This window comes from Gossypium arboreum, chromosome 5 (assembly GCF_025698485.1).
Source record: "Gossypium arboreum isolate Shixiya-1 chromosome 5, ASM2569848v2, whole genome shotgun sequence".
Classification (NCBI taxonomy): Eukaryota; Viridiplantae; Streptophyta; class Magnoliopsida; order Malvales; family Malvaceae; genus Gossypium; species Gossypium arboreum.
The window spans coordinates 82,354,681-82,367,502 of record NC_069074.1 but is presented as its reverse complement, the minus strand read 5'-3'; the positions used below and the strand labels follow the sequence as shown (position 1 = coordinate 82,367,502).

The following is a 12,822-nucleotide window of genomic DNA, read 5'->3' as shown; positions in this document are numbered from 1 at the left end:
AAAAAGCTAAAATAAGTCAATTAAATTTGAAAAAAAAAGGAAACAGGTGTACAAATGCTAGTAGGGGCTTCAGTTTCTTCTCTTTCAATTTTAATCGATTTGGTTTCAATTTTTTTTCAAATTCTTTTAATTAGAACTTTGATATAGTGACACAAGAAATTTATAAAATCGATCAAAAAAACTTAAATAAAAACAAAGGCTATTAATGTCTTCTTTTCCAATACATTCAACATTTTCTTAATAATTTGGATGACTTATTTTAGTTTTAAATTAAAATTAAATTAAATTAAAGAATATATTAAATAAATTGGATTAAAGAATAAATTGCCTACCTTTTGGCTTTTTAAAATTTCTAACAATTAGATGTATGGTTGTGTCCCAAAATGATCAAACTCATTATTCAAAATTTCAGGTGGTTTCCTGGATTGTGCTTGGAATATTCTCTCATAAGGTTTAAAGCTGATTATCCCCTTGTCATTGGAGTTTTTTTTAATCCCAACATTGCAAATATCGTGGACTCCACCAAATGTCACAAAGGTTGGTATTATTATAATGAAAATGTTTGGTTGAATGCATCATCGTTTTTAGACAGTCTGGCTATTCATTTTATGCAACTTCTTTACTAAATTATTTTGGTATAGAATCATATTAATACAAGGAAATGACATGCTGATTGTTAGGTTAATTATGACTTGGTCTAGAATAATTTATGGTGCCAAGCAACTTTCTCTAATATTACCTTTAATATCTTTCAAATAATTTTCTGTGTAGTTGCTATGGTGTTGGGTTTTGATGAAGAGAAAGGACCCCAACTCTACAAGTCTGATTCAGCAAGCCTGTTTTATGGCAGGTAGTTTGCAAATTAATTTTTAGTAACATCTGATTCAGCAACTCTAACATCTGGTTCCAGCGCATATGTTACAAATTAATTTTCAAACATTTTTTTACATTGTGGGTGTACTAATGTATTTTTTTTTCTTTTTTTTTTTCTTTTTTTTGTTTGCAATGTGCTTGCAATAATGAAAGAACATAAAGCCACAGGTGAATTTAGGGGCTTGACCCCTAAAATGAAAAATTTTCCATCTTATATTACTCTGGAGAAACAAGACATGTCTAATTTTTTTTATTGAAAATCATGAATGAAACTTTGCTTATAACTAGAATACACGCAAAATATTGTGGATCCATTGCTAATTCTTTCTCCTTCCATTTCGATGGATCCTCGTTCTCATTCTCCTTTTTGGGTTTCGCTTGATCATTTTCACTAGCCAACGAGGTCTCCCAGTTGTGAAAACTATGTATCCCATGCTCAAACCTAGCACTAGTCCACTTCCATAACCCATTGCTGCAATTTTCCAAATAAGTGCTATTTCAGATTCATCACCAACTGTTGATGGAGGTGACTTTGGTTCCTGGTCGTTGCCACATGTCTTTGACAATGGGAATCCACATAGCCCGGAGTTACCGACGTAGGAATCGTTTGGGAAAGTATCGAAGTGATTAGCTAATGGTATAGTCCCTTCAAGATTGTTATGAGAAAGATTCAATACTCCGAGAAATGTCAAGTTGGTTAATTGCATTGGAATTCTTCCTTGAAGCTTGTTTGATGAGAGATCCAATGATTCAAGTGCTGCCAAATTTCCAAGTGATGGTGGGATATTACCTGCTAAGCTATTGTGCGAAAAGTTGAGCACTATGAGTGACTTAAGTTCTCCAACTTCTTTAGGAATCGACCCCTTGAAATGGTTGCTTGAAAAATCAATAACTGTGAATGAAACTAAAATTCTCTCAAGTTTGAAATCCGACCCTTTCGTTGTTACAATTACAGAGTCTCGATAATAGTTTCCTCCAATGTACACTGGATCACTTTCGCTTACCTGAATATCTTTCATTGATTTTAAATTTTCAAATAGCTCAGGTGGGATGTGACCAGTGAACTCATTTCGAGAAAGATCAATCATTTGAAGGCTGCTAAAGGAAAATGTTCCATTGAAATTTGGTATGTCACCGTGGAATCTATTAGATCGAAGGACAAGAACTTTCAGATTAGGAAGCGTACCTAACCAATAAGGAAATGTATCATTTATGTTGTTGTTGCCCAAATCTAAAACTTCCAAACTGTAGCAGTTCGTTAATGACTGTGGAATTGATCCTTCAAGTTGGTTACCATTCAGATTAACTGTTCTCAAAACAGTCATTGAAGGTTGGTCTCTAAAAGACCGAAAGCAATCTGGAATAGTTCCACTCAACTTGTTCTTAGACAAGTCAAGTACAGAAAGAAAACTCAAATTGCAAATCTTGGAAGAGATTTCTCCACCTAACTCATTGTTTGAGATTAAGTAATAACTCAATTCCTGTGGTGGAGTTGGAAGTAGTCCTTGAAGTGAATTGGAGCGAAGGTCCAGAATATACAGATGCTTCCCTGGAATTTGCTCAACGCTAGTCAAGAAGTTCATAGAAAGGTTCAAAGTGCTCAAGTCCTCCCATCCTTCGCCTTCCCATTTTGTAATAGAACCATGAATTTGATTATTAGAAAGATCTAAAACTTTCAAGTGCTTGGATGCATTCAAGAAGCTTGGGAAACGTTGCATGTTGCAAGAAGAGAAATGGAACTCAATTATCATGGGTAGGGTAGAATTGACATCATTACTACACCTAGTTAATGATAGTAAGTTGTTAAATGAAAGATCAAGCGACCTTAGATTCCTAAGCTTCACAAGCATGCATGACTTGATATTCCCACTCAAGTTATTAGATGAAAGGTTAAGAGAAGTAAGGTTGAGGAGGACAAGATTAGGCTCTTGGATTGGGTCAATGGGACCATTAAGTTTGTTAGAGTGGAGGTCTAGATACTCCAAAGATGGTAGACTAAACAACCAACCTGGTACTCTACCTCTAAGCAAGTTTGCATATAAGTGGAGTTCTCGTAGATACGAAAGTCCACTTATGTTGTTGGGAAGGGTACCCCGAAGGAAATTGGAAGAGAAGTCCATGAAAGTAAGGCTAATGAGGTTAAATGCTGATGATGGGAAGACACCACTGAAATTGTTAGAGGAAAAATCCATGGAACTTAGATAGTTTAAGTTCCCAAAAACATCTGGAATTTTCCCTTGGAACATGTTGTTTGAGATATCCAAGAAGGTGAGTTTTGTGAGGTTTCCAAGTGTTGAAGGGATTGACCCCATAAAAACACAACTAGAAAGGCTAAGTTCTTTCAAGTGTTTAAGATTACCAATTGAGGCGGGTAACCCTTTTGGAAACCTTGTCCCTGAAACATCCAACAAACTAAGGGGACTGCTCCAATTTGTTTCTGGTAGATAACCAATGAGATTTGAATTATGTCTTAAAATGATGTTTTGAAGGAATGGAAGATGGAAAAGTTGGGCGGGGAAATTTCCTTGCAATTCACAGTAAGAAAGACTTAGATGCTTCAATGAGACAGTCAAGTTAAGGAAAGAATTAGGTACAACCAGAGACAAACTCATACGGTCAAGGACGATATTTTCTAATTTTGTAAGGTTGTGGACAAGCATGTTAAAATCATGGTCCCTAAACAAAAGATAATTCTGACCGAGATCAAGCGAAACTAGTTCTGACAAAAGAGAGATTTCATGTGGGACAAAACCAGTGAGTGCAGTGTCAGAGAGATTGAGATAAGTTAGACTCCTCAACTTGCCAAACTCAGATGGGATTTCAGAGTTGCCAAAATAATTACCGGCAAGGTTGAGCCATCGAAGGTTTTGAAGCGAGAAGAGGGAACTGTTTGATTGGATAGAACCAATTAGTCCACTACAACTGAGATCAAGGCCGATCACATTGCCTTTCCTGTTATCACACACCACACCCTCCCATTTGCAACAGTCAGTATCTTTATCCCAAGAATCCGTCTTATGAACAGAAACAATGTGATAATCTTGTGAACAATTACTAATGGAAAGGGAAAAGTTGCTCTTGAATTGCAGCAATGCAGAACTCTGTTCGGGACGACATAAATGTGTTGGAGGAAGAGACAAAGAAAAGGATAGCAATGAAGAGCTGAAGAAGCCCAAAAGGAAGCATAGGATTAAATATAACATCTTTATCTTATGAACTCAATAGAAAAAAGATGAACAAAGAATTTGGTTGTGGAGTTGCTTATATAAGTTTCCAATGGAAAGAATTCCACTACCAATTTATGCCATTCGTCAATTCATTGAGTATCCCTTCTTCTTTTTTTCTTTTTGTTTCTATCTTCCTTGGACACATCCGAATGGCCAGACATCTATGCTTATTGACAGCAACCCATGGTTGTATTGACTCCATATGGCATTATCACTCATAAGGTTTCCTTAGAATAAGTTAATTTAGTATAAATGGCGTCAAAAGCACTGGTCAAAGGTAAGAAGAATAATATTAATGCATATCTTCATTTGATTCATATATTCTAACCAAACAATTAGGCCTAATGTTGAAATAGATGAAACAGTTACCATTGTTGGCATTTAAACATTTGTTCCATTTTACTTTGTTATAATCAACGTAATTAACTTCGAATCAAGTCGTTGATCATCTTCCGCAATGTGCATTGCAATATGGTTTCAGCGGTTGAAGTGTCGGTACATTTTTTTCATGTATTGATTTATAATATGTATAAAAATACAAGTTTAGAAATTTTTTTGAATTCATAAAAATGTTTTTATTTTCAATATATTATTAAATTCACATTTTAAAATGTTGTGATAATTATATATTTAAAAATAATTATAATTTAATCAAAATTATGTAATTATTATATATTTAAAATTCTAAAATTTAAATTACAATTATTAGTTAAAATATAGAGTATAGTCACTTTTGTTTGCCTCAGGTTACATTTTAGTCACTTACGTTATTATTTTATTACAAAATGGTCATTTTTGTTACGTTATTTTTGCACTCAATTTTGATTGTAATTCATGCTTGAACCTTCCATTGAATCGATCATTTATTCTTCCATTTTGAATAAAAAATCCAATCGATTGATGGAGCACTCAATTTGATTTCTATTGTTTCAATTCAACAAAGATGACTATAAAAATAGATTTTTTTTCCAGTCAAAATGGAAATAAAAACTAAAAGAAAAAGGTGACCAAGGGTTCTTTATTTCTAGTTCAATGATTTATATGATGCATTTAGGGCTTACATTGGTTTTGATTATTTTGGGAAACCAATTTAACATTTTCCTTTAATTAATTTCGAAAATTCAATTAATTAAACTTATTTAATTAAAAAATCAATTAATTTACTTGGCTAAACATCCACGTTGGCATTTAAAACTCATTTTAACTATCATTTGGAAGGTAACAGATCTTAACAGCAAAGTGACCATTTCGTAACAAAACGATAACGCATGTGACTAAAACGTAACATTTCAAACATAAATAACTAAAATGTAATCTGAGACAAACAAAAGTGACCATTTTGATAATTTACCCTAAAAAATATTGTGCTAATTTTAAAATAAAGTTATTACTTGAATAAAACTCTAACACCACGTTTGGTTGGGGGGAAATAGAATAGGGTTGTTATAGAATAGAGCTATAATGAGTAATTCAATTGTTTAGCTAAATAGGATTGAATGGAAAAACTATTGTAATGGTTTCTCTTCTTCTTTAAACCAGTATCTCCGCTTTCGACATAATGGTTCCTCGTCTTCTTCAGAACACCCAATGGTGCCTTGAGCTTAAATGGCCAAAAGAAATGGTTGGCTTCCTTGAAATGAGGTCCCGCTATCATTATCTCATGGATGAGATCTTCGACACAAGTGTTGTCGAACTTGCCTATTGCCTAAAAACAACAATTCTCGATAAAAGCATGTTTACTGTCTTTGTTTTTGTTAAAATACTCGTATATGGCACAAACACAATTATGGATACAAGGATATGTGAGTACCCTTTAGCATAAAATATAGGGGGAAAAGTTGTGATAGTTACCATTTAAATTAAAATTATTAATTAAAAAATTTTGTTGTTAATTTTATTGATTTAAAATATAATGATTTTACTTGTATGATTATTGAGAGAGTTTCATTTAAAAGAGGATTATTCGAGAGTTTTGTATTTTCACTTTTGTGTTATCTATTTTCTACCTTTATGTATGGCGAGTGAGAGAGAGTTCATGTTAAGTGTACTTGAGTGAAGTTATAATTATTCAAGAATTAAGATAGATTGAGTTAAAATCTTTATTTATATAGCGAGAAGCTTTTTATAAGTAACTAGGTAAGACACCAAAAATATAGGTTAAATCTGAATTTTATTAACAAGTCTTTTGTACTCTCTATTCTTGTATCCCAAGCCATGATAAAAGTGTGCGCACTTCACTTACATTTTTTTAAAAAAAACTATATGTTTTATTTCAATCATTTATATATGTAAATATTTAAATTACACCATTTTTCCTAAGTTGGTATCTTCTTTTTTTTTGTTACTAGTGATACCCAAACTAATCTTATGTTACAATATTTACACCAAAATGTTATATTGATTTAAAAATTCAACCAATATTAAACCGCCACATCATATAAACTTTAAAATTTATTTTTTAATTTTTAATTTTTCTTATTTTCTTTTATATTATTTGTCTTTCTTTCTTTTTTCCCTATTTTTCTTCTTCCTTTATAATGCGGGCAATATTAGCAATGCTCAAAATTTGCCCTCCCGAGGTCGAGGCACTAACAATTAATTCTATTTTCAAACTTTTATCTCATGCTTGTTCTACCTGATGAGATTGAAAAAATTATTTCACTTATCAAAATTAATAACTTTAGAAGTAGATCGGGAATCGAGCAATGTATTGGTCTAAAGATAAGAGTTGAATCGATTGACTTGCCAATTCATACAGATCAATTGAACCAATTTTATCTATTTTAAAAAAATATTTTTATGAAGTTTTTAAATAATTTATTTTATCAAATCAGGAATTGATGGCTTGACTGATTCAACTATCGGTTTAGTTATGAAGAAAGAAAAAAAGAAAAAAGAAAAAAAATATATATATAAGAGAAAATAATACTTTGTCTCTCTTTTTCTTTTTGCCACATGACAATTTTTAATTAGTTTTTTTTAAATGTACTTAACAATTTAACTAACGATTGAACTAGCAGGATACTGACTTGAAAAATAATAGTTAGGGACCACTTATGACAAAAAAAAAAGATTTAGGTGTTGTTGAACCAAGCTTTACTTGTAAATTATTTTGATATAACAAATGTTATGAAAAAAAATTATTTTAAATAAAACTTGGTAAATATATTTAATTTCAAACGACATCTAAAAAGAGAAAAATTATTAATTCATACTTAGAAAATATTTGTGAGGCCAAGTTGTTAAAGTAACTTTCAAACATTTTTCAAACATGTTAAAACTGCTCCAAGCAAAAAAGTATTAATCCAATATCGATATTTTTTTGTTAAGTATTGATAGTTTTTATTGAGCATCGGTAGAATCAATATTTTATCGATATATTTTTCAGTATTGATATCAAAATGGCATTCTGTTTTTCAAAGTATTTACCAAGTATCAATACTGTTTGCTTGATATTGATAAATTTCTTCAAGTCTCAATAATGATATACTTTTATCGATACCTTTTTTTAGTATCGATATGAAATTGGCATTCTGACTTTCAAATGATTCATCAAATATCGATACCTTTTATTTGGTACCGATAGAATTTCTTTGATATCGATATTGATGGTCCAACAATTACTAAATTAGACATTAAATGCTATTGGTATTGATACTCGTAGAAAAGATATCGATATTTGTTATTACAGCTGACATTAATGCACTAGTATTTTCGTTCCCAATAACTTTATTCAATATTCCAACAGCCACAACGGTTGGAAATCAATTGCAGGGTATAAATACCAACTTATAAAAGTCTTACAAAACTAAAGAGATCATCAAAGTAAAATTTTCAATCAATCAACCTTCGTGCTTAAAGTTTTCATACTTTTCTTTTATACACTTAGGAGCTTCTATTATTTTTCTATCAGCTCAAGTGTTTTTCTTTGTAATTGTGCTTAATTGGCAAACACTTTGATCTGGTAAGGGTTATTTATTTGTTTCCTTTTGAGAGGGTTTGAGTTTTAAGATTTGTGTAGAAATCTTAAGGGAGTTATAAGGTTAAACATTATCATCAAAGGTTGATCAAATTAGTAAATTTGGGAAAATCTTTAGTTGTGGAAAAGCTAAGGTAGTGGAGTAGGCAATTGGGGCCGAATCACTTTAATTGGCGTGTTCGATTTTCTTATCATTTAGCTCAAGTTTCCACAAAAATTTTAAAACTCAATTCACCCCCTCTTGATGATTTCGGATTGATTTATTGAGCAAACAAGTACCAAAATAGAAAAAAAAAATAGTTTAGGTACCAATTTGTAGGTTAAGCCTCTTTTAAAATAGATTTAACGGTTTGACTAATGGAGGTACTAACTTGATAACAAAAAGTAGCTTAAGTATCACTTGTGACCAAAAGAAAATTTTAAATGCCAAAATAAGAAATGAGTATAATTTAAGTGCCAATTTATATATATTTATAAAAATAAATCGGGCTTTCTTTTTTCATCAGGCCGAGAAAGAAAAAGCTAAATGGGCCTTAAAACCATCTCAAAGAAATTCCTTGTCTCCATGACCAAAAACAAACTGAATTTCTCTCCCTAAAACGCAGCGTTTTGAGGGCTTTATTAGCTAAAAAATAATTCAAATTTTTTCTTCGATTATCGCAGCACAAAATGCAGCCTCATAATCTCTCATTCTCTAAAACCCTAAACCCTTCCTTCCTTCTCTTCCTTTCCCCTGAGCCTTGTCTCTTCGCTTCATTTCCCCGCCAGAACCGCCCATTTTCGTGCCAATATCCTCCCATTCTTTCCATTCACCATAGAGACAACCGTGCATTTTCTAGCCGGAGCAAGAAGAAACCGGGACCCCAATCTTCGGGTTGACTCGAAGGAAATGCAGAGATAAGGCGCGTGGCGAGGCAAAACACGCGTCAGAAACAGAAGAAGCGAGCTAAATCACTATTCTACTGGTTGAAAAATCCGGGAAAAAGCATCCATGCCTATAACTTCAACGAAGAAGAGTTGGAAGCAATCGGGCTCGGTTATGACCGGATGGTCCGGTTCATGGAAAAAGACGACCCGAATTTGAAACACCCTTCTGATTAATACAAGTATGGTGAATTTGGTCCCTATTCATGGCATGGGGTTGTTGTTGGGTTTAGGAAACAAAGCTAGATCGTTGATTACACAATGTGCAGCTAGGATGAGACCAGATATCATTTATGTTAAGAAGCCTGTGTATCAGTATAGATTCGAAGGTCAAGATGAGTTCTTTAATGCATTGATATCGTTTCTCGATCCGAAAACAGAACGAGATTTTTTGTTTGAGGTTAGAAAGAGGATGGGAGTGTGGAAATGTGTAGTTATTTTGAAGGATTGTGTAAGATTGTGAAGGTGAATCGAAAGGCGTTGGTGGATGATGTGGTGAGGGTTTGAAAAGTTGAGGGAAGAAGGGAAGTCTAGGTGTTTGAGGTTTTTATTAGGGAATCATCCTTTGCCTCTTTTGCATCCTTATACCAAGGAATGGAAGGCTAAGTTGGAGGAGATAGAACTCGGTTATGATGCCCCAGATGATGATGAGGATGTTGGTAGACATCGAGAGTCCGGTGAGATGCAGTTCACAGATTGGGTTGAGGATGATTATAGTGGTCGTGATGATGATGATGATGATGATGATGATGATGGAGAGGAAGCAGAGGATCAAGATGATGTAGTTTTGGACATTGAAGATAATGAAAATGAAGAATTAGGGACTGAAGAAGAAGAATCGGACTAAGAAGAGGATGAAAATTATTAGCAGGAAGAGTTTCAAAAGGCATTAAGTAGCTCCGATAGGATGGAGATGTTGTTCCAATAGGGTCGGAAGCGTGTAAATTATTGTACTAAAAAATCACACAAAGTTCAATTCCCAGGGAAGAGAGGTGGATCACAAGGATCTCTTAAATACCAAGTCTTTCCTTAGTCAAAATATTCCTTCTATCGTAATTTAATAGCACAATTAAATACTACTATTATACCCTCAAATATTGAAAGAAAAATAGGACAAGAAAGAACACAAGATTTTTAACGAGGTTCGGTAAATTATACCTACGTCCTCGGGCACTAACACCAGATGATAACTTTACTATCTCCAAAATATTACAAATAAATAGAATTCATTAAGAATACTCAAATGGGAGAGGACAGAAAACTAAGAGAGAAAGATTGGTTAGGATGAATTGAAATGAGAAATGAGAAGGCCTATTTATAGTTGAGGTTCAAGGACCAAATAATAAATAGCCCATTATCTCAAGGACCAAAAAAAAATTATCCCATGCCATTTTTTCAAAGTCAACTTTAAGGTGCTAAACTTGCACCACTTGGATTGTTTGCCATTAAAATTGTCTGCCATTAATCATAATGTTAACAATCTCCACCTTGAAGATTTGATTAGGATAATCACATCTTCACACACTTCCTTCAACTCTCCAAATTCAATAAAGCTATCTTTTGTAGTGCCTCCAAATGCGCTCTCGAGCACTATACACCTGAAGGTGCTCAAATTCTCAAGATGTTAATCAAGTTCAAACAATGATTAAACTTGATTGTTGTTACCACCTTGGTCATCATATCTGCGGGATTATCTGCTGTCGGAATCTTCTGAAGTAGAATTTTTCCTTTTTCAAAGACTTCCCGCACAAAGTGATATCTTACGTCGATATGCTTGGTTCTTGAATGATAGACTTGATTTTTCGCTAAATGAATAGCGCTCTGACTGTCACAATATAGACTAATGTGACTTTGAACAAATCCCAAGTCTTTCAACAATCCATTAAGCCAAATAGCCTCCTTAACAGCTTTTGTAACTGCCATATATTCTGCCTCTGTAGTAAACACAGCTACTGTAGACTGTAAGGTAGACTTCCAACTCACTGGGGCTTTCGCAAGAGTAAACAGATACCCCGTAGTTGAACGGCGTTTATCTAAATCACCAGCAAAGTCGGAATCAACATATCCAACTACAAACTGACCAAGTGCTTCATCCTGTTCAAAAATTAAACCAACATCTACGGTTTTTCGAAGATACCGTAGAATCCATTTCACAGCTTGCCAATGTCCTTTTCCAGGATCATGCATATACCTGCTCACAAATCCAACAGCTTGTGAAATGTCAGGTCGCGTACACACCATCGCATACATCAAACTCCCAACTACATTAGCATATGGGACTTTTGCCATATATTCACTTTCTTCTTTAGTCTTCGGAGGTAATTGAGTACTAAGTTTCAAATGAGAAGCAAGTGGGGTACTTACATGTTTTGTGTTTTCATTTTCACCAAAACATTGTAATACCTTTTTCAAATATTGCTTCTGATTCAAACAAAGCTTGCCTCTCTGTCTATCTCTACTTATCTCCATACCGAGAATCTTCTTGGCCTCACCTAGATCTTTCATCTTGAACTCTTGATTCAACTGAGCCTTCAGCTTATCTATCTCTTTTGGCTCTTGAGCGATTAACATATCATCAACATACAAGAGTAGATAAATGAAAGATCCATCATGCAACTTCGCAAATACACACAATTGTCATATTTGCTTCTTGTGTATACGCCTTCTCATAAAGCTATCAAATCGCTTGTACCATCGCCTCGGGATTGCTTCAATCCATATAGCGATTTGTTCACTTACAAACCCAATTTCTACCACCAGCATCTGTGTATCCTTGAAATTTGAGTCATATAGATCTCCTATTCTAACTCACCATGCAAGAAAGTCGTCTTAACATCAAGTTGAGCTAGCTCCAAATTCAACTATGCTACCAAGGCCAACAAAATTCTAATGGAGGAATGCTTCACAACAGGGGAAAATACATCATTGTAGTCAATTCCCTCCTTCTGAGCGTAGCCTTTAGCTACCAATCTTGCCTTATAGCGAATATCCTTCTTGCTAGGAGATCCATCTTTCTTTGCGAATACCCACTTGCATCCGATTGCCCTTTTACCTTTCGGTAATTGCGCCAACTCCCAAGTATTGTTCTTTCGGAGAGACTGCATTTCTTCATCCATGGCGCTTTTCGTTTATCACTTTCTAAGCTTTGCATTGCTTCTTGATAAGTGATAGGAATATCATCATCAACAACGGAAGGCGAGGCCACCATATCGAGAATCGAGCGGTCTACGACACCATATCAGTAAATCGAGCAGGTCTACGAATTTCTCTCCGTGGCCTTGCAAGCGCAATCGGTTTCGGTGTACTTAACGGTTCTTGGGTCGAACCTCTTCAACCTCTAGTTCCTCCATTGTGGTGGAGAATTAGACTTATTAACTGGGCAAATCCCCATCCGCTCAAACTCCACTGTTTTGGAGTACACTCCACTATTTCAGATCGCTTCGTCTGAATATCTTTATCTGCTACCTTTTCAATGTGGCGATTCATCAAAGGTAATATCTCTTCTGATCATTTTTTGTGTCTAAGCACCAAAGACGAAATCCTTCACTCGAAGTGATTCCCATAAAGAGAGCTTTCTTTGCCCTCAGATCTAACTTTGATTCCTTCACATAGTAATATGCAGTGGATCCAAACACATGTAAGGAATCATAATCTGTAGCCGGTTTTCCAAACCATACCTCCATAGGAGTTTTTCTTTCTAATGCAGATGATGGCAAACGATTAACAAGATGGCCAGCGTATGTCACAGCCTCAGCCCAAAATTGCTTGCCCAACCCAGCATTGGACAACATACATCGAACTTTCTCCAGCAATGTTCGA

At 34.3% G+C, this 12,822-nt stretch overlaps 1 protein-coding gene and 1 pseudogene across 1 annotated transcript; one reads left to right on the top strand and one right to left on the bottom strand.

Moving 5' to 3' along the window:
• Positions 1-1,190: 1,190 nt before the first annotated feature.
• LOC108464921 (receptor-like protein 6) lies at positions 1,191-8,911 on the bottom strand. Its single transcript, XM_017765205.1, has 2 exons — positions 8,781-8,911; positions 1,191-4,035 (listed from the first exon to the last, which is right to left on the bottom strand). The coding sequence occupies exons 1-2, from the start codon at positions 8,909-8,911 to the stop codon at positions 1,191-1,193; spliced, it is 2,976 nt and encodes a 991-aa protein (XP_017620694.1).
• A 276-nt stretch (positions 8,912-9,187) lies between these two features.
• Positions 9,188-9,931, top strand: LOC108464922 (nonsense-mediated mRNA decay protein 2-like; annotated as a pseudogene).
• Positions 9,932-12,822: the final 2,891 nt, after the last annotated feature.